At 44.5% G+C, this 21,767-nt stretch overlaps 1 protein-coding gene across 1 annotated transcript in view; it reads left to right on the top strand.

Moving 5' to 3' along the window:
* The window catches only part of MTUS2 (microtubule associated tumor suppressor candidate 2), a 393,542-nt gene that overhangs the window by 337,420 nt on the left and 34,355 nt on the right, over window positions 1-21,767 (top strand). Inside the window, 1 exon segment of the mRNA XM_006894071.1 lies at window positions 13,282-13,348. Within this exon segment, the coding sequence (XP_006894133.1) occupies window positions 13,282-13,348 (67 nt within the window).

The raw sequence follows: 21,767 nt of genomic DNA, 5'->3' as shown, positions 1-21,767 counted from the left end.
TCTTTTTCTGGTTTTTCTAGTTTGTTTTGTTTTGTGGATAAGAAAATCTTTAAAATGCAAAGGAAGATGTCTCTTCTAATTCATTCCCCTCCCACTTCAACAAGACAGAGTTCTACAATGTTGAATTGGACCCTAATCTGAATTCACAGAGCCCTGGTGGCACAGTGCATTATGTGTTGCCCTTTTAACCCGAAGGCTGGCAGTTCAAACCCACCAGCTGCTCCTTAACAGTCTCTTTTGGAAGACAACTTTGGGCAGGGATTGGGGGAAGGTGTCACAATGAGTTGGAATCAACTCAACGGCAGTAGAGGTTTGGGTTAAAAACAATTTTATTTTGAAAGAATGAACACTTCCTCTATGTGATTTAGTGTAGACGTGTGTCACCTCTTATGCTTTCTTCAAATAGCACAGTTCTACAGGTCTCTTCACTGGCTCCTTTATTTTAGCTTGAGGGCAAAATGGGCCAGCTCGCATGATTGAAATTCCCTGGTCTTCTGACTTCAGAGCTAAAATATAGGAGAGATTGCTTGAGAATCTTTGAGCTTACCTGTACATTGTATTCGTTGTTGTCAGGTTCCATTGAATTGATTCTGACTCACAGTGATCCCATGTGAGAGAGGTGGGCTGCCTCAGACCCTTTTCCAGACTGTCATTTTTGCAGAAATGGATCACTAGCCCCTGGATGATCACAATTGCCAGTCTTTTAGTTAGCAGGAAAGGCTTAACCACTGTACCACTAGGGCTCCTTTGATCTATGAGGTAAGAAGTGTTGCCAAGTGTAGGGTGTGGTGGCACGTTGTTTCTGGCACTGTTCACTCCAACTCCTGACAGCCCTGGGTGATGGTGTGGAGTGGCCCTGATGGTGGTCTAGGCTGTAATCTGTGTAGAAGACCACTGGGCCTTCTCCTGCGGAATCGCTCACACTCACTATGGAGTCAGTTCTGACACACACCGACCCGCCATCAAGTTTCCAAGGGAACTCTGGGGCCTAGTGGTGAGAGCTGTGCTGCCAGTCCAAAGGTACGTGGTTCAAATCCACCAGCTGCTCATAGGATGAAAGGTGGATATTCTCCTCCAGTGTGATTTATAGCTTCTAAAAACCCAGTGGAGGGTCAGCTATGGCTTAGTTATGACAGCACATAACAACAATAGCATCAGACTTCTAATACTGTAAATCCCAACAGGAGATTGCCCATCTTTCTCCTCAGAGAATCTGATGGGTTTGAGCACAACCTTTGAATTAATAGCACAATTCACTAAGACCACCACCCACCAGGTCTCCCTGGAGAGTTTCTTACTCACTCATTGCTTCAAGACCCCCTACTGGGTTTCTGAAGGCTATACATTTCACAGGAGGAGACTGCCCATCATGGATTTAAACCACTAGTCTTTTTGTCAGCAGCCAAGCAGTTAACCAGCAGCCCACCAGAGCTCCTTCTTTTTTAGTTACATAGATGTAAGAAGAATTGATGCCTTTGAGTTATACCACAGACTGCCAAAAGAACTTCTGTGTCTCGGAAAAAGTACAACCATGTTGCTCCTTAGAAGAAATAATAGTGAAACTTCATTTTACATTCTTTGGACATGTTATCAAGACAGGTCAGTCTTTAGAAAAAGACATTATTCAGGGAAACGTGGAAGGTCAGAGAAAAGAGGAAGCACCTCAACAAGATGGACGGATACAGTGACGGTGACACTTGAGCAGGACAGAGATCATGAGGTTGGTCCAGGACGGGACAAGGCTCAGATCTCTTGTCCACAGGGTTGTTGTGAGCCATAGTTGTCTGACGGCACCTAACAACAACAGCAGCATTATTGGGACCTGCCCTGATATATTGAAATAGTTCTGCCGAGAGAAGGGACGAGGATGAAATGAAGACACAGAGAGGCTAAACGCTGGTCATGAATAGCAAAAATTTTTATTTTTTGAAAAGCATATGTAGGTTTCAGAAACACCTCTGCAGTAGCAATTGCATTATCTCTTTCCGTCCGAGACGTTGACTATCAGGTCAAACATTAACTCTCACAGAGGTCAGCACAATACAAAGATGTTTTCCAGCATGCCCTATTGAGTGCTCTAAGAAACAAAGAGTTTCGGTAGATAACGTTCCCTAAGGTCACTCTTATTCATTGCCAAGCAGATTTTCTAGCTAAGATGGAGTTAGTCTTGCTGGTTTCACAGTACAGGGCTAAACTTGCTTTACAAGTTAGCCAGGCCCCTGACACAGCATACATAAAGAATCCGGTGTGGTATTAACATGTCATACACTAGTAACCAAAAGGTCAGGGATTCAAATCCACAAGTTGCTAAGTCACTCCATGAGATTGTCGTGCTGTTAAGTCCTGTCGAGAAGGACCTGACACATAGCTCACCCTCCAGTGGGTTTTCAAAGGCTATAAATTGCATTGGAGAGATGAAACAATCTTCTGGAAGGATTTACAGAATTGAAAACCAAACACAAGGTCATCATAGGTCAGAAAGTCAGAATCAGTTAGATAGTAGCAGATTCTATATATGTCTTTCCTTGAAAAACAATTTAAAAGAAGAGAGGAAGGAGCTTTGGAGAGCCCTCAGTATGATATTGCTTCAGTCTTCCCTGGAGGCAGCCAAGAATTCCTGCAAGGAGGATCTTACACTAGTGACAAAAACTCAGAGAGAAGAGCCTATCTTGTGGGGGTGTCAGAGGCACCAGAAATGGCCCTGGGTGCAGTTTTCGGTCCCCAGATCCTTCAGCCTTTGCTTGAGGTTTTCTCTGCCCTCCAGGTATATTCAGATGTTTCTGGTCTCAGCTTCTATCTTCGTGACAATCTCGCCCAGTTGATTTAAATGTTATTCTGTGATTGGGTGGGTTGTTTTGTTTTTTTCTTTCTTTAATTGTGACTTGGGTGAGTATTTATAGAGAAAAATCAAGTCCCATTCAACCGTCTACACACGCTTTGTTTTCGGACATTAGTAACCTTTCCCTCAATGTAGGCGCACCCTCCCTGCTTCCTTCCTGGGTTTCCCCTTTCCAGTCAGCCGTCTTTCCTGCCCCTTCCTGCCCTCTGAGCTTTGCACTGGAACAAATTCTACCCCTTGGCTTGTAGTGGCTGGTTGTTTTTTGTTTTGTTTTGTTTTTGGCTGGTTGTTTTAAGGACCACATTCCTCCTGAGTGTTTCTGTTCATTTCATAGGCCTGTTGTCAAGGCCTAAACATACCAGGGGTAGGTTTAGTTCCAGTCTGAAGGATCAGTCTCTCTGAGACCGACAAGTCTATTCCTTCCCATGTTTTTGAAGTTTATTATACATCTTTCTTGCATTCTGTCCAGGACCTTCTAAGGTCCCCGTCAGAGCAGTTGGTTGTGGCAGCCGGGCACCATGTAGTTCTTCTGGTCTCTGAGTATAGGAAGCTGTGGTTCATGAGGTCCATTAATTACTTATCACTGGAAGGACTTTCTGGAAGACTCTTGTGCTCCTCAGAGGCAGGAATGCTGCCAAGTGTCTGCGCAGTGTCTGTCATGACATCATCATCATAGACAGTCAGTACATGTCGTTTGGGATTTATGTATGTAAAGGAAAAATGCAGCATCTTTAAGCATGTCCGAGTAGAGCTGTGCTCCATGAGGTCCTCATGGCTGCTTTTCTGCAAGTAGATTAACACCAACCATACTCACTGCCATTGAACCATTTCTAACTCATATCAATGCTCCACCAGGTTTCTGAGGCAGTAAATCTTTTGGGGAGGAGACAGCCCATTGTTCTCTCTTAAAGGGACTAGTGAGCAGCCTAAAAACCAATAAATTACCAGGTCATCTTTACCTGGCAACTCTGGGAAGATTCAAACCTTCACCTTTTAGTTAGCAGCTGAGTGAAGTAATTGCACAACTTCCGGATTCCAGACCACTTGCCTTTGAGGTGATTCCGAGTCACAGCGACCCCATGTGTGTCAGATTAGAACTCCGCTCTGTAGGGTTTCAGTGGCTGATTTCCTGGAAGTAGATCACCAGGCTTCCCTTCCAAGGTGCCTCTACAGAGACCTGAACTTCCAACCTTTTGGTTAGTAGCTGAGCCCAGTCACTCTTCGCAGCACCCAGAGACCTCTTGGTTTGGATTAACTGGGATGAAAGCACCTCGCATCTCCCCCAGTGTACAGGTTTGAGGATAAACAAGGTATTCAGCTGACTTGTAATTCAAGCTGATGCTCGAGTGGAGAGGCGTGTGGGTGACGCTAACAAGGAGAGGCATTTCCACCTCCTGTTCCCACCAGTTCGCTTGGGGACCATCAGCCACCTGAAGAGATAATTCACATGGACTACACAGGCTGAAATAATTGAGTATGGCAGGCTGGCTTGTGCCTTGTCCACACATCCAAATGCTTGATGTTAATGGCACAATTAGCAGGTCATATGACTTGCCAGATTGCATGTTTTTCTCAGTAGCTGAGGAAGAAGAAGGGTGGCTCCCTAACAATTTTTGACAGAACTTCAATTTGAGAAGGGAGCTCAGGTGCTGTAATCCACAGGGAGTTGTGCTGCTAACCCACAGGTGGCACTTCTCTGGGGGTTCAAATCCACCAGCAGCGCTGTGGGAGAAAGATGGGCAATCTCTCCTTGTATGATTACAGCCTTTAAAAACCCGCTGGGGGGCAGCCGTGAGCCAGTGTAGACCCAATGGCAATGAATGAGTGAGACTTGAGAAGGAGTCCTGATGGTGCCATAGATAAGCACTCAGCTGCTGACTGAAGGATCAGTGGTTTAAACCCACCATCACTCTTTGATAGTAAAACATGGCAGCCCGCTTCCATGAAGATTGACAGCCAGAGAAATCCTGGGGGTGAGAAATTGTGGTACAGTCACATGATGAAATACCATGCCACATGCAGGAGCAGTGATTTCAAAAATTACTACCTAACTTGGTAGGGACTGGAGAGCATTATGCAAAGTGAAGTAGCTCAAGTCCCATAAGGATAAGTACTGTATAAAGCCATTATTATAGAAATAGAAAGATAACTTGTAAAATGGATATGAGGATCCGGTGGGGGGGGCGGGGAGTGGGAGCAGAGGTGTGAGGATAGGCAGGAAGTAATCATAAGGTCGCATAACTTGATAGGTGGAGGAGGAGGTGGGTACAGTAAATGGAAAAGATCCTGTGTGAAAAGCAATGTATAAGAACTTTGTAAGTAAACCAGTATAAAATAAAAACTTATTTAAAAATACCAAATCCTATGAGCAGTTCTCCTCCATCTTCTAGGGTGCTTTGAGAATTTACTTGACTTGCACAGTTGCTTTGTTTTGTTTAAGAATTGAGGAAAGCAGTAGGACACCAGGCCTTTCTTCTGAGGCACCTGTAGGTGGATTCAAACATTCAGGCCTTTGGTTATCAGTTAAGCATGTTAACTGTTCACACTACCCAAGAACTTCAGACCAGTCGCTGCTGAGTCAATGGAGCATGGAGACCAGGGCAGTGTCCATGCAGAGGAGAGTCTCTGAATGTGAGTCTGATCACAGAATTAACAGCCACTGAAGCCACATGGTAGATGAATTGTGTACGAGAGGCCAGATGTGGAGACAGGGAGGTTGTCGATGAGAACAGCTCGTCTTGGATTCTATCGGTGGATGGGGTGTGCCATGGTGAAGAAGAAAGAGAACTGTGAGCGCATCAGAGGAACACATGACCACAGAGAAGGGGTAGCTGGAAGGACACAGCAGCTTCCCCAGGCTTGGATGAGTGTCCAAAAATCTGTGTTCCCAGTTAAGCTACTGCAGGGTAAATAGTTACAGCAGAGCTGCAGCCTTCTTGGGCTGGGAGCTGCCTGGACTGTGTCACCGGGATTGTCTGGAAGGTTAATGCTGACTTCTAATTTTAGCCCTTTGAGAGAAAGCAGGCTCTCCTGCTTGGCACCAGTCAGGAATTTTCCACTCATCCACCATTTAGGGAAACACTGACCTAACCGGGGGGGGGGAGGGGTTGGGGGTGCCTTGCTCATAACCCTGTCATCCCTCCACGCTGTCATCCTGGGTCTGGCAGACGTGATGGTGAGAGGAATGATGATCTGAGCTGGGTTCAGAGCCCGACTTTGGAGACATTCCAGAAGGCTCTGTCGTGGCCCCTGGAAGCAAAGGCAGCATAACATATACAGTGCACAGCAATGAATGGTTTATGCTTTGAATTTTGAGCTGGGGATGTGTTACATTAAGTCTTAGACTGTTAACAGAAAGGTTGGCAGTTTGAATCCACCAGCCACTCTGGGGAAGAAAGATGATCTTTCAAGTCTATTCTTGTAAGAATTGTCGAGATCAGAAACCCACTGGAGGTTTACTACGAGTCATATTGACTGGAAGGCTTTAGAGGGGTTTTGCTATTGTTAGGAGACCAAAAGCAGAGCTTAGCCCCAAATGGCAGCCAACCAACATTACCCTGAATGTGGACAACTTCAACAGTCTTTGAGAGAGGCCATGTCTCCTAAAAACTCAAACTCACTGTTGCTAAGTTGATCCCAACCCTGTGTGACAGGGCGGAACTGCCCATATGGTTGCTAACAGCTGTAATCTGTATGGAAGCAAACTGCCTCATCTTTCTTTCTCTGAATGGCTGGTGGGTTTGAACTACCAACCTTGAGGTTAACAGGCAAATGTTTTAGCTACTGCGCCAACAGGGCTTCCTACTCAAGTGAACACCATAGTGCACAACATCCAGTTGCTATGTTACCCAGAAGTTATGGCTGAACTGGTTCAAGGTGTTGTTTAAAAGGAAGTGTGTGTGTGTGTGTGTGTGTGTGTGTGTGTGTTTTCAGAATAACTTACCCTTTTAATTTCTTTGTGTGTGTGTGTGTTTTTTGTTTTGTTTTAATTTATTATTAATTTCAATGAAAATTTACAGAGACTTTGGATTTCCATTCATTCATTCATTGTTGCTCTTTTCTCCCCTCCCCACCCTCCCTCCCTAAAAGTGAGTCTTTGAATGCACATGGGTTTACTCCTGGACATTTTGACAGAACCTACCACCTTGTACATCTGCTCTGAGATTTCACAAGGAGGAAAGTACCTTGTTAAGGTGACGAGAACAGGGCGAGTTTCTTCTAAGTTCTCTTGTGAACGCCATGTCCTGCTTCACCATGGGTGTTGGGGTGTTGACTCATTTCTCTGCAGGGTTGCCCCGTGTCCTTCCTGTTTGGCTTGCAAGGCATCAAAAAGTAGCTGGCTTGGTGCAGAGAACTCATCAATTAGAGGACCTGATATCATTTCAGAAGCAAGCACTTAAGAGAGAGGTCTGTAGCCAGACAGCACAGGATGGCCCTCGGGAGCCAGCCCGGAGCAGTGCCAGCATCTCCAACAGGCCAGGTCCTCACAGAGACTGGGAAATGAAATAGTTCTCAAGCATGTGGCTGTTGACTTAAAGGTTAGTGGTTCAAACCCACCCAGTGGCTCCCTGAGAGAAAGGGCCTCACAATCTGCTCCCATCAAGATTATTAAAAAATAAAACAACCACAGAACACTGCCACTGAGTCAATTCCAGCTCATAAACATCCCACACAACAGAGTGAAACATCCGTAGGAATTCCAAGGCTGTAGCCCTGATGACAGAGTGCATTATCTGATGAGCTGCTAATCAGAAAGTAGGCAGTTTGAATCTACCAGCTGCTCTTTGAAAGAAAGATGGGCAGACCCTCCCCCCATAAGGAAGTACAGCCCCAGTAGAGTTGATACGGGTCAGAATCAACTTGCTGGCAGTGGGTTTGGCTTAGTTGTGGGTACAGACTGCCACGTCTCTGCCCTGTGGAGTGGCTAGTGTGTTCTGACCACCAGCATTTTGGGAGCAGCCAAGTGCTTTCACCACAGCTCTACCAGAGCCACCCCTTTAAACATTCCCGCTACTGTGAGCTCTACTGCTCTGCCTGTGGAATGGCCGAATTAGAATTTACTCAGCACTTCCTGAGGACGACATCTGGAGTTACAGCCCCGGTGGGGGAGACTGATGTGAGTCCAATTCCAACCTTCTTGCTGCTCCAGAGGAGAAAGATGGGCAGCCTCTTCCTGTGAAGATTTGTAGCCCACCAATGGAGAGCCTACATGAGTTGGAAGCAATTGAGGGCAATAGGGTTAGGATTCTGCAAGTACATCCTGCAGACACTTTTATAGAAAGCCTGTGTCTTGGCATCTCAAATTTGAAGACACTCTACGTAGCATATCTTTCCTAGTTCCCCATGTGCAAAGGAACAAGTCAACAACTAAAAACAATGAAAGTTTAGACCAGGATACATGTGAGAGCCTCCAGGAATTCTGTCATTGAAACAGAGCAGCCAGGAGATAGATGACCGCTTCTTTTCCAATGAGTTCATGAAACGCTTCAGGGTAATAAGTGCTCAGAGGGTTGTGGTAGCTCAGTGGGAGAATCCTTGCTTACCATGCAGGAGACCTAGGTTCAGTTCCCAACACATGCAGCTCACGCACAGCCACTACGCTTGTCAGTGGCTTGTGTTGTGTCATGTTGTGTTGTGTTGCTGGGATGCTGAACAGGTTTCAGTAGATCTTGCAGACTAAGAAAGACTAGGAAGAAAGGACTGGTGATCCACAGCTGAAAAGCAGCTAACGAAAAGTCCATGAATTTGCAATAGTTTAATCTTCAACTGATGATAGAGATGGCAGTCTACTTCAGAAAAGCAGCCAGTAAAATGCCAGAGGATATCAAAGCAGCCTCTTTTTATCCACTTCTGATGATGCGATGGCCCAGGACCTGGTGGAGCTTCATCCTTTTGTGCATCCGGTTACCATGATTTAGGACCAATGTGATGGTGACTAACAACACCCATACAAGGTCTGAGGGGTCCTTCCTCTGGAGTAGAAATTAGGTCTGTTTGGTTTTTATTAAATTCTAATTTCGTATCCCCTCATTGGGTCTCAACCTTCACAGCATCCAACACCTTGAGGGTTAACACTTAATAATACTATTTCCAAGGAGCCTTATTGGCAAGTTCCTTTACATGTGGGTTGCTAACTGAAAAGTTGACAGTTCAAATCCACCAGCTTCTCCATGGGAGAGAGATGGAGCTCTCGCCTCCTGTCAATATTTACAGCCTCAGAAAGCGAATGGAGGCTCAGAACTGACTTCGCGGCTGTGGGGAGAAAGCCAGATGTTCTGAACTTGTAATAATTAGCTCAATTCTGACTGGCAAGATTATGCTGATGTTAGAACAAAGGTACCGTCCTGGCGGTGGTCCTGATGAGAAAACTTCCTGTGTTCTGAGTCTCCGAGCGGGATGGGGAGAAATAGGAAGGTGTTGGAAGGAACAGAGTATTGATGTGGACATTCTAAATGCATTTACATAATTAATTTTGAAAAGCATTGTTATCCAATTACAAATAAAATGAAAGGACACAATGGAATTAGAACAATAACTACCTGGGGCTACAGAGTTGATTCCAACTCACAGCTGCTCTGTAGGACAGAACAGAACTGTCCCACAGGGTTTCAGCATTGTCATCCCTACAGAAGGAGAAGGTCTCTGGCTATTAACCACAAGGTCAGCAGTTCCAGTCCTCCAGCTGCTCCAGAGGAGAAAGATGGACAGTTTTCTCCTGTAAGGATTTATAGACTAGGAAACTTGATGAAGGGTCACCGTGAGTTGGAATCCACTTGAAGGCATTAGGTTTTTATTTTGGAAGTCCTACATCCTACAGAGACTTTCTTAGAAGGTCCTGTGTCTTGGTATATTTGAAGAGACCCCATTTAGGATGTCATTCCTAGTTACTACTTAAAAAAAATACACTTAGTGCCCTTGAGTCTATTCAGGCTTCTAGAGACCCTGCAGGACAGAAGAGAACTGTTCATAAGGCTTCCAAGCTTTAATCTTTACAGAAGGAGACTGACTCATCTTCCTCCTGAAGAGCTAATAGTGGACTTGAACCACTAGCTCTTTGATTAGTAGCCCAGTACTTCATGTGCTGGGCCATCAGGGCCCCTTACCCACTCCACTCAGTGGAGTCAGTTCTAATGCACAGTCACCCTCCATAAGGTTCCCCAGGCAATAATTATTGCAGCAGGAGACTTCCCAGATTTCTCCTTCAGAGTGCTTGATGGATTCTAACTGCTGGCCTTTCAGCTAACTCAATATATATTGCACTACAGCACCAGGGTCCTTTAGTTACTATTAGAGGTTAGTGGTTATTGTTATCTAGATTCCAGTCAGAAACAACAAATAGCTGGCCCTCCAGTGGGTTTTCAGCCCTCCATTGGGTTTTCAGAGACAGTAAATTGCACAGGAGGAGGGAGATTGCCCATCTTTTTCCTGCAAAACAGCTGGAGAATTTAAACCATATACCTTTGCAGAGTACTGAAGAGCAACAATGTCAGGCTGAAGACTAAGATGCACCTGGTACCTGATACAGGAAAGCTATACAATGACTAGGGATGATAGGAGGAGAATTAATGCCTTTGAGCTGTGGTGCTGGAGAAGAGTATTGAATATACCATGGAATGCTAGGAGAATAAACAAGTTTGTCCTAGAGAGGGTGAGACCAGGCTGCTCCTTGGAGGCAAGGATTCTGAAGCTTTGTCTGACATACTTTGGACATGTTGCAATGTGGGATCTGTCCTTGGAGAGGGACGTCATGCTTGGGAGGGTAAAGGGACAGCGCAGGAGGGGAAGACCCTCAATGAGGTGGATTGATTCAGTAACTGGGGTAATGGGGATAGGTGTCTTAGAAACAATAAGATTGACATGAGGTAGAGCAGGTTTAGGGTTGTTATGCATAGGATCGCTTTGAGTCAGTCACAGGTGACTCGACAGCACATAACAACAACCACCACCACAGCCTTTGTATTGGCAGGGCAATACCTTACCACTAAGCCACCAGAGTTCCCTATTAGAATTAGTTTTATTTGTTTGTTTTGTGTACCATAGAGTCAGAACTGATCCATAGCTGACCCTCCAGCATGGGTTTTCAGAAGCATATCATCACATGGGAGAAAATTGCCCTTTCTTCTCCCCTGGAGCAGCTGATGGCCTCGAACCATGTGCCTTTGAGATTGTAGTGCAGCTGCTTGCCACTAGGCCACCAGAGCTCCCTGTTAGTACAATTGTAATAAATGAAATTATTTTATGATGGTTCCATCAACTCAAAAGACATTAAATGTGCTTCCATTCCTCATCTACTTTATGTGACAGACAGATTTGGGTTTGAAAACAAGTCAGTAATCAATTACTTGCAAATGGCAGTCTTTGCACAAAATAATACTTGGGGTATGAGTTTTCGTCTCATTCTTTGTATTGGAGGAAATGGTGCTGCGAGCAACTTCTAAGTCTTACAGTTTGGTGTTGGTCTTTTTTGCAAGTATACATATCTGGTGTTATAGTCTGTGCTCTGTTCTTCATTCTATATAAGGTATATGTGTAAACATAGACAGAGGTAAGTTTTAGGGGAAAAATCTTAAGTCAAAGTCATTGCCATCAAGTTGGAACTGACTTATAACTGACTCTACAGTAGGTTCCCAAGGCTCTAAATCACACAGGGGAGATTGTTCCTCTTTCTCCCTTAAAACTGCCAGAGGATATGAACCTCCAGAGAGCCATGACCTTTGGCTTATCAGCACAGCTGCCTACCAACCCTTTGCTCCTTATAAAATTATGGCAGGTGGTTTTCCATAGTCAAAAGTATCATAATATTTTTGCAGTTACGTACCATTAAGTCCATTATGACTCATGCAACACTGTGAACAATAAATAGAAACCCTGCCCTATCCTGCACCATCCTCACAGTTTCCAACATGCTTGAGAGATATGTTTGTTTTTTTTGGCAGTTCGTGGTATATTCAATATTCTTTGCCAACACCACAGTTCAAAGACCTAGATTCTTCTTCAGCCATCCTTATTCATTGTCCAACTTTCAAATGCATTTGAAGCAATTGAAAATGTCATGACTTGAGTCAGGCACATCTTAGTCTTTAAACTGACATCCTTGCTCGTTAGCACTTGAAAGGAGTCCTTGACAGTAGATTTTCCCAATGCAACGTGTCTTTTGATTTCTTTACCAATGCTGCCATGGATGTTGATTGTAGATCTAAGTAAAATTAAAAGACCATAATAGTAATGAAAATTAACACTGTACAGTAGTATATGTAACAGATACATGGGTAGGGAGGCAGTTCTGGTGGCTTAGTGGTAAGAAGCTACGTTGCAATCCTGGAGGCACACAGTTTGAATCCACCAGCTGCTTTCCAGGAGAAGAGTGGGCAATCTTTTCCCGTGCAATCAACTGCCTCTTTAACCCCACTGGAGGGTCTGTTATGGGTTGGTTCTGACTTGACGGCACAAAGCAACAGCAATAACAAAGGGCTATTGGCAAAGGTGTAAAATAGAGATAGTTTTCAGGTTACAGCTGTCTTTCAACGTTATATAAAATTGCATTCACTTTGAAACAGTTGACCAAACCTTACTCACAACAAATTTATCACAATCACCTTCTGTTGCTTCATAAACACTTTCAAATCATAGAAACATCTTTAACCTTTATTTGTAATGAAAACCAGAAATTCCAAACTCAGTGCTGTTGAGCTGGTTTCTGCTCCTAGCGCCCCTGTCATCCAGAGTGGAACTATAGAGCTTCCCAGCCTTTAATCATTATAGAAGCGGAGCAGCTGGAGGGTTTGAACTTCCACCCTTTTGGTTAACATCTGAATGTTTTACACTTGATCTTAACCAAAAGGCTGAGAAGCGCTAGCATCTGAATGTTTTACCACCACACCACCAAGGTTCTTGTCTTGCACTAAACTAAATCGAACTTCCTATTGTTGAGTGGACCCCAACTCATGGTGACCTCCATCAGGTTTCCAAGGCTGTGGATCTTAATGAGAGGAGACTGTCTCATTGTGTTCCCTCAGAGCAGCTGGTGGATTTGAACCACCGACCTTTCCATAAGGAGCTCGACACATAAGTAAGGCTATGTAAAAACCATGCGAATCTGTGCTTAGTTACAAATTCCCCTTAAAAACACTTACAGACACACTTAGGAGCAGTTCTTACTTGTACCCTGGGGGCTGCCTTGGGAGAAAAACACAACAATGAATATTAAGAATATTATATTACAGATTTTGCAATTTGAATGTGATGCAAATGAATGAGTCTGGCTTGGCTTTGTGTGTGTGTTTTTGTAAATATATTCTACTATAATGAGAAAATTATCTCCTTAAAGGCTAGACTCATAAATATTTGCTTAAAAGGATTCATTAATTAAACATGCGAAAGTGCTCATCTAGCGTGAAACGTCCAGGACTCTCGGTAGCTGATTTGTATTTTCCTTTTTCCAGAATGAAAGTGCCCTTGTGAAAGAAAAAGAGCTGTCGATTGAACTCGCAAACATCAGGGATGAAGTTGGTAAGTCTGAGAACAGCTGTCACCCGTCTCCTGGCGTAGTCTCATGTTTTATGCTCAAGTGAACATGGCGAGACAGGAACAGCAGGGAGGTGGGAGGAGGTGGCCTTGCAGCACTCATTCCTTTCATGTCTCTGCTGTTATAAAGAAGAAACTCTGGTGCCTTAGTGAGTAACAGGATAGGTTATTAACTCTAAGGTTGGTGGTTCAAGTCCACCAGGTGTCTTGTGAGAGAGAGAAAAAAGATTGTTTCCTCCCATAAAGATGTACAGCCTTGGAAATCCACTGAAGGGTCACTGTGCAAATCAATTCAATGGCAGTAGTTTGGTGTTGGTTGAGTTGTTACAAAGAAGGGGCTCTGGTAGCTGGGTTAAAGCACTTGACTTCCAACCTAAATACTGGAGGTTCAAACCCACCAGCTGTTCTGCAGGAGAAATAAGTAGAGATCTGCTTCCGTGAAAACACACAGTCCTGGGAGCCCTTCAGGGCATTTCCACCAGCCCTGCATTGAGGGCCGTTGCGAGTCAGAGGAGATTTGACAGCAGTGGGCTTGGGGGTTGATTGCTGTGAAGACAGTTTGCTCTCTGTGTGCAGGGAGCGACTCGTGCACCCACTCGTTCACAGGTGGCATTGAGCACCTCAGGTGGCGATGGACACACGCCATCTTCGTGAGCACGCCTGGGTGGCTGAGTGCAGACATGACGTGAAGAAGCAGGAGGCATCTCCAGCTCATGTAGGTGACGGGAGGTGTGCTCTGTGAGGTGCAGGGATGCTCTGCCCTCTTCACCCTGCTGGGCCAGGCTTCCCCACAGGCCTCATAATAATTCAAGGGTTTGTGACAAGCCTGCATCCAGCAAGTCTGCCAGTGCCCCTTCTAGCAGCCTGTGCTCACTGTGTGCCTCTCTGTTTCATTCTAGAAATTCTCAATGATGTTTCAAATTATTTCATAAAGCTTTTTCACACTTTAAGACTGTCCTACACACACACACACACACACACACACATACACACACCCCACCAGCCATCATCCATCACAGTCTAGTCTATCTTGACTCACAGTGACCCACTATCAGGTTTCTAAGGCTGTAAATTTTTAAGGGAAGAGACAGCCCATCTTTCTTTCTTGGGGCAATTGATCGATTTAAATCATTGACCTTTTGGTTGACAGCTAGACGTTTAAGAGCTATGACACCAGAGCTCCTTCAGTAGACTGCAAGACAGTGTAAACAAAGGAGTGTTGATGGTACAGTGAGTATCAATCACATCCAGCTGCTAATCAAAACTTTGGCAGTTTGAGCCCCCATGGGGGGAAGGTGAAGCAGTCTGCTCCCATATAAATTACAGCCTTGGAAACTGTCAGACAGTTCTGCTCTGCCCTGCAGCATCACTCTGAATCAGCAGAGACTCAATGATTGTGTTTTCTGATATTGTTGTTATGTACCGTAGAACCAGAATTGACCAAAGCTAGCCTTCCAGGAGATTTTCAGAGGTTGTAAATGAAATGGAACTATATTGACCTTCTTTCTCCTACGGAGCAGCTGGTGGATTCAAACCATGTACCTTAGGGTTGGTGGCTCAGTTCCTTTCCACTAGGCCAGCAGAGTTCTCTTCTAATTGTGTGAGTATTGCTTTTCTCTGCTTCTCTGCACTGGGAAACAAAAAACTTCCTGTAACCTGCTTTATTCCGGCCCTCACTTTATATCGAGGTTTGGAACTAAAGTGTGATGTCTTTGAGGTGTGCTGGTGTCCAAAATAGTCAGAGACACAAATCAGTAGGTTAAGTGTTGGGATTCCCTTGGCGTCTTCTTCAGACCCCAGAGTAGGCTAACTTACCTAGTAAGAATGTCTGCGTTGAGAAGAGTGCTCTGTTAACACCTGTCTGTGTGGGATCCGGTTGACAACAGTGACTCAAGAGGCTACATAGGAAAGTTTTTTAAGGTATTAAAATGATACATGGCAGCTGGCGACTGCTGTCCTTCTCTTCTCCAGTGGACATTTCTGCTCCTTCTTGGTGAGAGGGCACAGCCCACCTGGGGCAGAAGGAGAGCCCTGCCCATTGACCCTGGCCTACAAGGGCTTGTATCTGAATGCCTGCCATCTCCAGGCACATGGACTCCCCCAGGTCACAACAGAAACAAACCCATGCTGTTGACTGGATTCCAACTCACAGCAATACCTCAGACCGAGAACTGCCCCGCTGGGTTTGTGAGGCTGTAATTAGATGGCTGATGGGTGCTGCTTCACCAGGGTTCCTTAAAGGAACAGAAGCAAAATTCAAAGAACCCCAGCCAGGGAGGCAATTCTGACTTATTGCTGCCTCTCCACTGGTTTCTGACACTGTATCTTTTTATGGGAGAAGACTGCCCATCTTTATCTCTTGGAGCTACTGGTAGATTTGAACCACTGACCTTTCAATTAGTAAGCCAAAACATTACACACTGTGCCACCAGGACTCCATAAGGGCAGGCAGGGAAGAGACTGTGATCATTGAGCACCTGCTACTGCTCCCTCTGCCCAGTTCTCTGGACAGTGGACAATGTGATCTTGTTGGCACCTACCCTGTGGAACACAGGGAAAATGTTAGGAGTATTTTCCTGCATTCTTCTTTCCCTAGAGCAAAAGAAGCCTTCCCATGTGTCATTTTAATACCTTAAAAACCATTCTGTTGTGCTGATAAATCAGAATGAGTGTTTTCTCTCCTCTGAGCAGTTGGGATTTTAGGACATTTTGCAGTTAGGCACCAAGAATGTACTGTTTGCACATGGAATATATTTCTCTCTCTTTTGTGCTTTTTTTGGGGGATGTAATCTAACAAGTGTGCGTTAGTAATTTTCACAAGGTTTTGCTTTTGTTTTAAACTCATCTATAAGGAAATGTTGGTATTTATTCTGTAAGCTAGTTTAGAAGAGAAGGTAAATTTCAGCTCCGTGTAGCTGAGTGGGTTAACATCAAACTGCTAATCCAGAGGTCAAGTGTTTAAGTCCACCAGCTGCTCCACAGGAGAAAGGTGAGGCTTCTGTAAAGATCTCAGCCTTGGAAGCCCTGCTGGGTCCTTCTACTGTGTCCTACAGGGTCCCTATGCGTAGGAACCAACTCTGTGGCAGTGGATTTGGTTTGGTTTGGGTAGGAAAGTTTGCCTTATAGAAAGGAAATTAGGCCAAGATCGATCTCTCTCTCTCTCCCCCCTCTCTCCTCCTCTCCCTCTCTCTTCTTCTCCCTCTCCCTTCTTTCCTCCCTTCCTCTCTCTCCCTCGCGACCCCACCTCATCTCCCTCCCTATACATCACATCTGTCTTTTATACCTTCTCTTTCGTTCCCTCTCTCAATCTCTTTTCCTCTTCCTCCCTCCTTCACTCCCCATCTTCCTGTATCTCTAGCTCTCTCATCTCTTTGTCCCTGCTCATCCCCCTCCTCCATCAGCCTCTCCCTCTTCCTTTCTGTTCAGTTTCTTTTCTCTCTTTTTTTCCTGCCCATCTCCCTCTCCTTCCTGTCTTCTCTCTCAGAACTGAGAAGCATGCACCAGGCATAGTTGGGGTTCAGCCTTTGTAGTCAAGAGTGGGGTCCTGTGGAGACAGGTGTTCTGTCCACTGAGGGAGGGTGTCTCTGGTCATTCCCCTGCAGGCTCCCATCTCAGGTCACCCCCTTTGTTCTTGAACTTGGCCCTCACTGGATCTGTCCTTGGAAATGCCTCCCCAGTCTCCAGTGATTGGAATGTCGGGATATCTGAACCCAGGGTCCCCCAGGACCAGCATCTAGTGCAGGAGCAGGATGCAGGAGATGAAAAGGAATGTTTTATGTTATCCCTTCTAGCGAGGAACTGGAAGACTCCTGTCAGTAGGGAGCTGCCCTGCTTACCCCAAAGCGGAGCCTCTCTTCCACATGGGTAAATCCAGCATGAGAAAGCTGGCCAGTCTCCTCTCATGCGATTTAGTCTCAGAACACTGGTCAGCAATGATTCGGTTCTGACTCCACAGCAGTGTGAGTTGACTTTATAGACAAATGAGCTCTGGTGGCAAAATGTGTAACATATCATGCTGCTAAGGTTAGCAGTTCGAATCCAAGGGAGAACGGTGGCCAGTCTTCTCCTGCAAAGATTTACAGCCTTGGAAACTGGTGGGGGGTTCATCATGAATCACAACCATCTGGACAGTAATGGGCTTTAGAGTTTTGGATTTACACCCCCCCCCCCCAATGGCTCTGACTTTAGACCCTGATGTCGTTTTTTCATTTAGTTCTTTCAAAACTTTTGGGGCAGTTATACTTAGCATTTCACTCATCTCCATGGTTGCAAGGCAGGGAATTCTATTTCAAAGGACAGTTTCCACCTGCTAGGATTAGTCTAAGGTCAGAAATTTGCATATGACTATGGGGCTCCTAAATAAATTGCTTTCCTTGCAAAATGAACCCCCAGGATGATGAGCTACAGGGGTCTCCAGCCCCCTGTGGGGAAATGATATCAAGTCTGAACTGGGAAACATTCAACCAGTGATGTCAGCTGCCATAATTAGATTTCATTCCAGTAAATGTAATTTTCTAAAGTCATTTTGGTTTCAATCCTGAAACTCACGTACAATGATACCAAGACTGTGAACTTTCTTAAATGTACCTCAGCCTGGTTTGGGTTGTCATGGAAAACGCATTATCAGCTACAAACCCACAAAACAGCTACACTTTAGCTGTAAATCTTAGGATGGTGGGCAATCATCCATCTCACGTCATTCTGCTTAACACATTATCATTTTTGTTTGTTTAATATAGTTTGTTTTATACTCTAAAATATTTAGTCTTTTAAAAATTTTTATTTTATATTGGTTTGCTCACCAAGTTCATATACATTGTGTTTCACACTATTCCTGATTCATACTGTGTTTCATACAATCATTCCCATGCATTATGTTTTATAAAATCAATCACCTTGGACCTTGCCCATCATTACCCAATCTTTTCCAGTCCCCACTGGATCCTTCCCATTTCCTTCACCCCCTCCTTCCATCTACCAAATTGTGCAACCCTGTGGTTTGATGAATTAAGAATTTTACTTGCTTTGTGTGTTAGGCTGCTAACCAAAAGTTGATGGTTCAAATCCACTAGCCACTTCTTGAAATAAAGATGAGATAGGCTGTTCCCATAAAGATTTACCGTCTACCAGGGGAGCTCTGGTGGCCTGCTGGGAAGATACCTCACTGCTATCCAGAAGGCCTGGCTCTATCCACCAGCTACTCCACGAAGAAGGGTGGGCAGTCTCCTCTCATGTGACTTACTGGTTCTGAAAACCTGAGGGGGGTGGGGGGCTCAGCTATGGGTCAGTTCTGACTCAGTGGTATACAAAAACAGACATGGAATGCGGCACTGCAGGGGCAGCATTTTGTCCCTTTGTGTGTGAGGTCACCTGGGATTAAAAGCCAGCCAGCCCAATGACATCTAACCACTGCACCGTCACTAAGCAAGAGCCTTTGCACAATCATGTTTGTGCTTACGGGATTCTTTCAGTTTCTCGTATGAAAAGGTGTAGCAGTGTTGGAATGTGAAACACAGATTATTCTCTCACAGGCCTTTGGGGTTTTGTGTGGTTTTTTTAAAAAAACATTATACTTTTCTTGTCATGTCTAATGGTGTGATGAATTATTCTCTTTCACTCTAATAATTGCAAATTCATCCAGAACAACAGGCAGGTTTTCTCTGAATTTGGTAATCCATCTGCACCTTGTAATGCCTGCATTAAAGTATATGCTCATGTCGTTACCAGCTCTTCTGTTTTGAAGGAACTTGCATGTTTTCAGACAAACATCAGGTCATTTGGAAATTGACTCCACTAAAGATAATGACACTGGTTCTATAGCACAAATCCCTGTGAAAAGCCTCTACCGGGTGCTGGCAAATCGAGTCCAGCTCACAGAGATGCTGGAAGAATGAGTAGAACTCCCTGCAGGGTTTGCAAAGCTGTGCTGTTACAGAAGAAGATTGTTAGGTCTTTGTGAAAAGAAGCCATTAGAGGGTCTTGAACCCCTAACCTTTCAGTAAGTAGACAAATGCTTAACCATTTAGGCCACCAACTCAAGGCAAAGTCCATTTCCGTTGAGTCATTTCTCATGCATAGTGAGTCTACGGGACAGAGGAGAACTGTCCCATAGGATTACTTAGGTTTTACATCTTTATGGAAACACACTGCTGCACCTTTCTCCTGAGGTGCAGCTGATGGGTTTGAAGCACTGACCTTTTGGTTGGCAGCTGACTGTCTTAACCACAGAGCCATACTTTTAAAAATTCATTGCCACTGACTTAGAACTAATGCGTGGTCGACCCTCCAGTAAGTTCTCTGAGGCTATAAATTCCATAGGAGGAGGTTGCCCATCTTTCTCCCTCCGAGCTCCTAGTGGACTCCGGCCACCAGAAAGGTGTCACTTTTAGATTAGCTATGCAGCTCCATACAGGCTGCATCAGGAGAACTTCCACACAGAGCCCCAGGGGGTTCTTAAAGACCCCCTAACTTTCAGTGAGTCTGATATGGCCTCGTGACTTCATAACACAGCTGCTTCCTAGCGGAGAGCTATGGAGGAACAGTGGGGTCAGTGTAGTCAGCCAGATGATGGTTCTAGACAAGGTGTCATCAACAAAGGACAGACTAGGCACCAGGTGCCATTCACCGTGGTCTTGCTCTTTACATTTTGCCCTGTTGGTGGTGCAGTGGTTAAGCACTCAGCTGCTAACCAAAAGGTTGGTGGTTCAGACCCACCCAGCTGTTCCACAAGAAAAAGGCCTGGCCATTGGCTCCTATGACGTTCACAGCTGGACACCCAGGGGAGGGAGTTCTAGTCCAGCACACGGAGTCAATGCAAGCCACGATCAACTCAGTGGCACCCAGCAACACAACAGGAACAGATCTGACTGGGAGGGGAACACCTTTTACAACTTTTAACCAAGTTCACCACGGGATGATGCAGAAAAACAAAATGGTGTCTTATTGATCCGCAGTGAGACATAGGATAGGGTTCACATTTCCTATGGCTTCTGTGCTACCTTCTCATAAACCCCACTGCCATGGGGTCATTTCCAACCCACACTGACCCTTTGTTGGTTTTCCAAGATTTTCCAGTAAATCTTTTTTTGTTTTTGGCTGAGTACAGTGTACTTTATTGATGGTACATGACAGGATGGGCTCGCCAAGCCCCTCCCCTTTCTCGGGGATTTGATGGAAACTTGTGTCAAGGATGTGAGATTTTCAGTGTGTGGGAGGATCAAGTTGGGGCAAGGACTCCCCAGCAGCTGAGGGTCTCTCTCTCTCTCTTAAATCTCAACTTTTATGACCTTGAGACCAGAAGAGCTAGATGGTACTTGGCTACCACTATTGACAACTCTCAAAGGAATTGTAATAGAAGATCCTGAATAGTGCAGAAGGAAATATGGAACAAAACTAGAAAGCATTAAAAGGCCAGGCTTGTTGGTCTGATAGACACGGGTAGACCAAGGCTCCCTTTATTTTCATTGTTTCCTTTTTGGCACTTAAGAAAAAGAAAAGAGGAGCTCTGGTGGCCTAGTGGCAAGAAACTGCACTGTAATCTTGAAGGTGTGTGGTTCAAATCTACCAGATGTTCTGCTGGAGAAGGAGGGGAAATCTCCTCCTTTAACAGTTGGATCTGATTCGACAGTATACAAGTAGGAAAAAAAATAAGTTCATACATACATAAATAACATTTTTTAAAAAGCCTCAAAAGGTAACCAACTTGAGCCGACCTTCCTCTGGGTTTCTGAAGCTGTAAATCACACAGGAGAAGATTGTCTCTCTTGCTTCCTTGGAACTGCTGTTGTATTTGAGCCACTAGAGAGGCAAAGTCTTTGGGTTAGTTTTTTTATGCAGTTCCTTATGGACTACAGCACCAGAGCTTCCTAGCAGTAGTAAATTGTATGTGATCATTCCTTAACATTTTGTTGTCCTTCTGTCTACACGTAATTGCAAACTCACTGAACATAAGTACTTTATCTTTTCTCACCATTCTGTCCTCATCTATAGGACAGAATCTGTAGGACATTTAATATCTGTCATCCTGCCAGAAATTCCATTATTTGTTGAGTGAATAAGTATAGGAATCTTAGCTACTGAATTGTTAGCCTTCAGTGTAGACTCATAGCATCTTCATCTCTATAACTCTGAGACAGCCTTGCACAAAATAGTGCTCAATAAATAACTGTTTATTTATTGACAGTTATAAATAATTATTGAATATAAGCATTCTTTTTTTAAAAAAAAGAAAATTTTTATTTAAATAAAACCGAAACTTGAGGTATACCACTTCTTAATAATATACACTCATTTTGTAATATAAAAATAGCATGCCAATATAGGAAAATAGTTAACTTAAGGACATAATATCTCACTGCCTTTACAGAACTATTCTTTTTCCCATATTGGGATAACATTTTTTTTT

This window comes from Elephantulus edwardii, unplaced genomic scaffold (genome assembly GCF_000299155.1).
Source record: "Elephantulus edwardii isolate Elephantulus edwardi_28Jun2011 unplaced genomic scaffold, EleEdw1.0 scaffold00134, whole genome shotgun sequence".
Lineage (NCBI taxonomy): Eukaryota > Metazoa > Chordata > Mammalia > Macroscelidea > Macroscelididae > Elephantulus > Elephantulus edwardii.
This window is presented reverse-complemented; position numbering and strand designations above follow the sequence as displayed.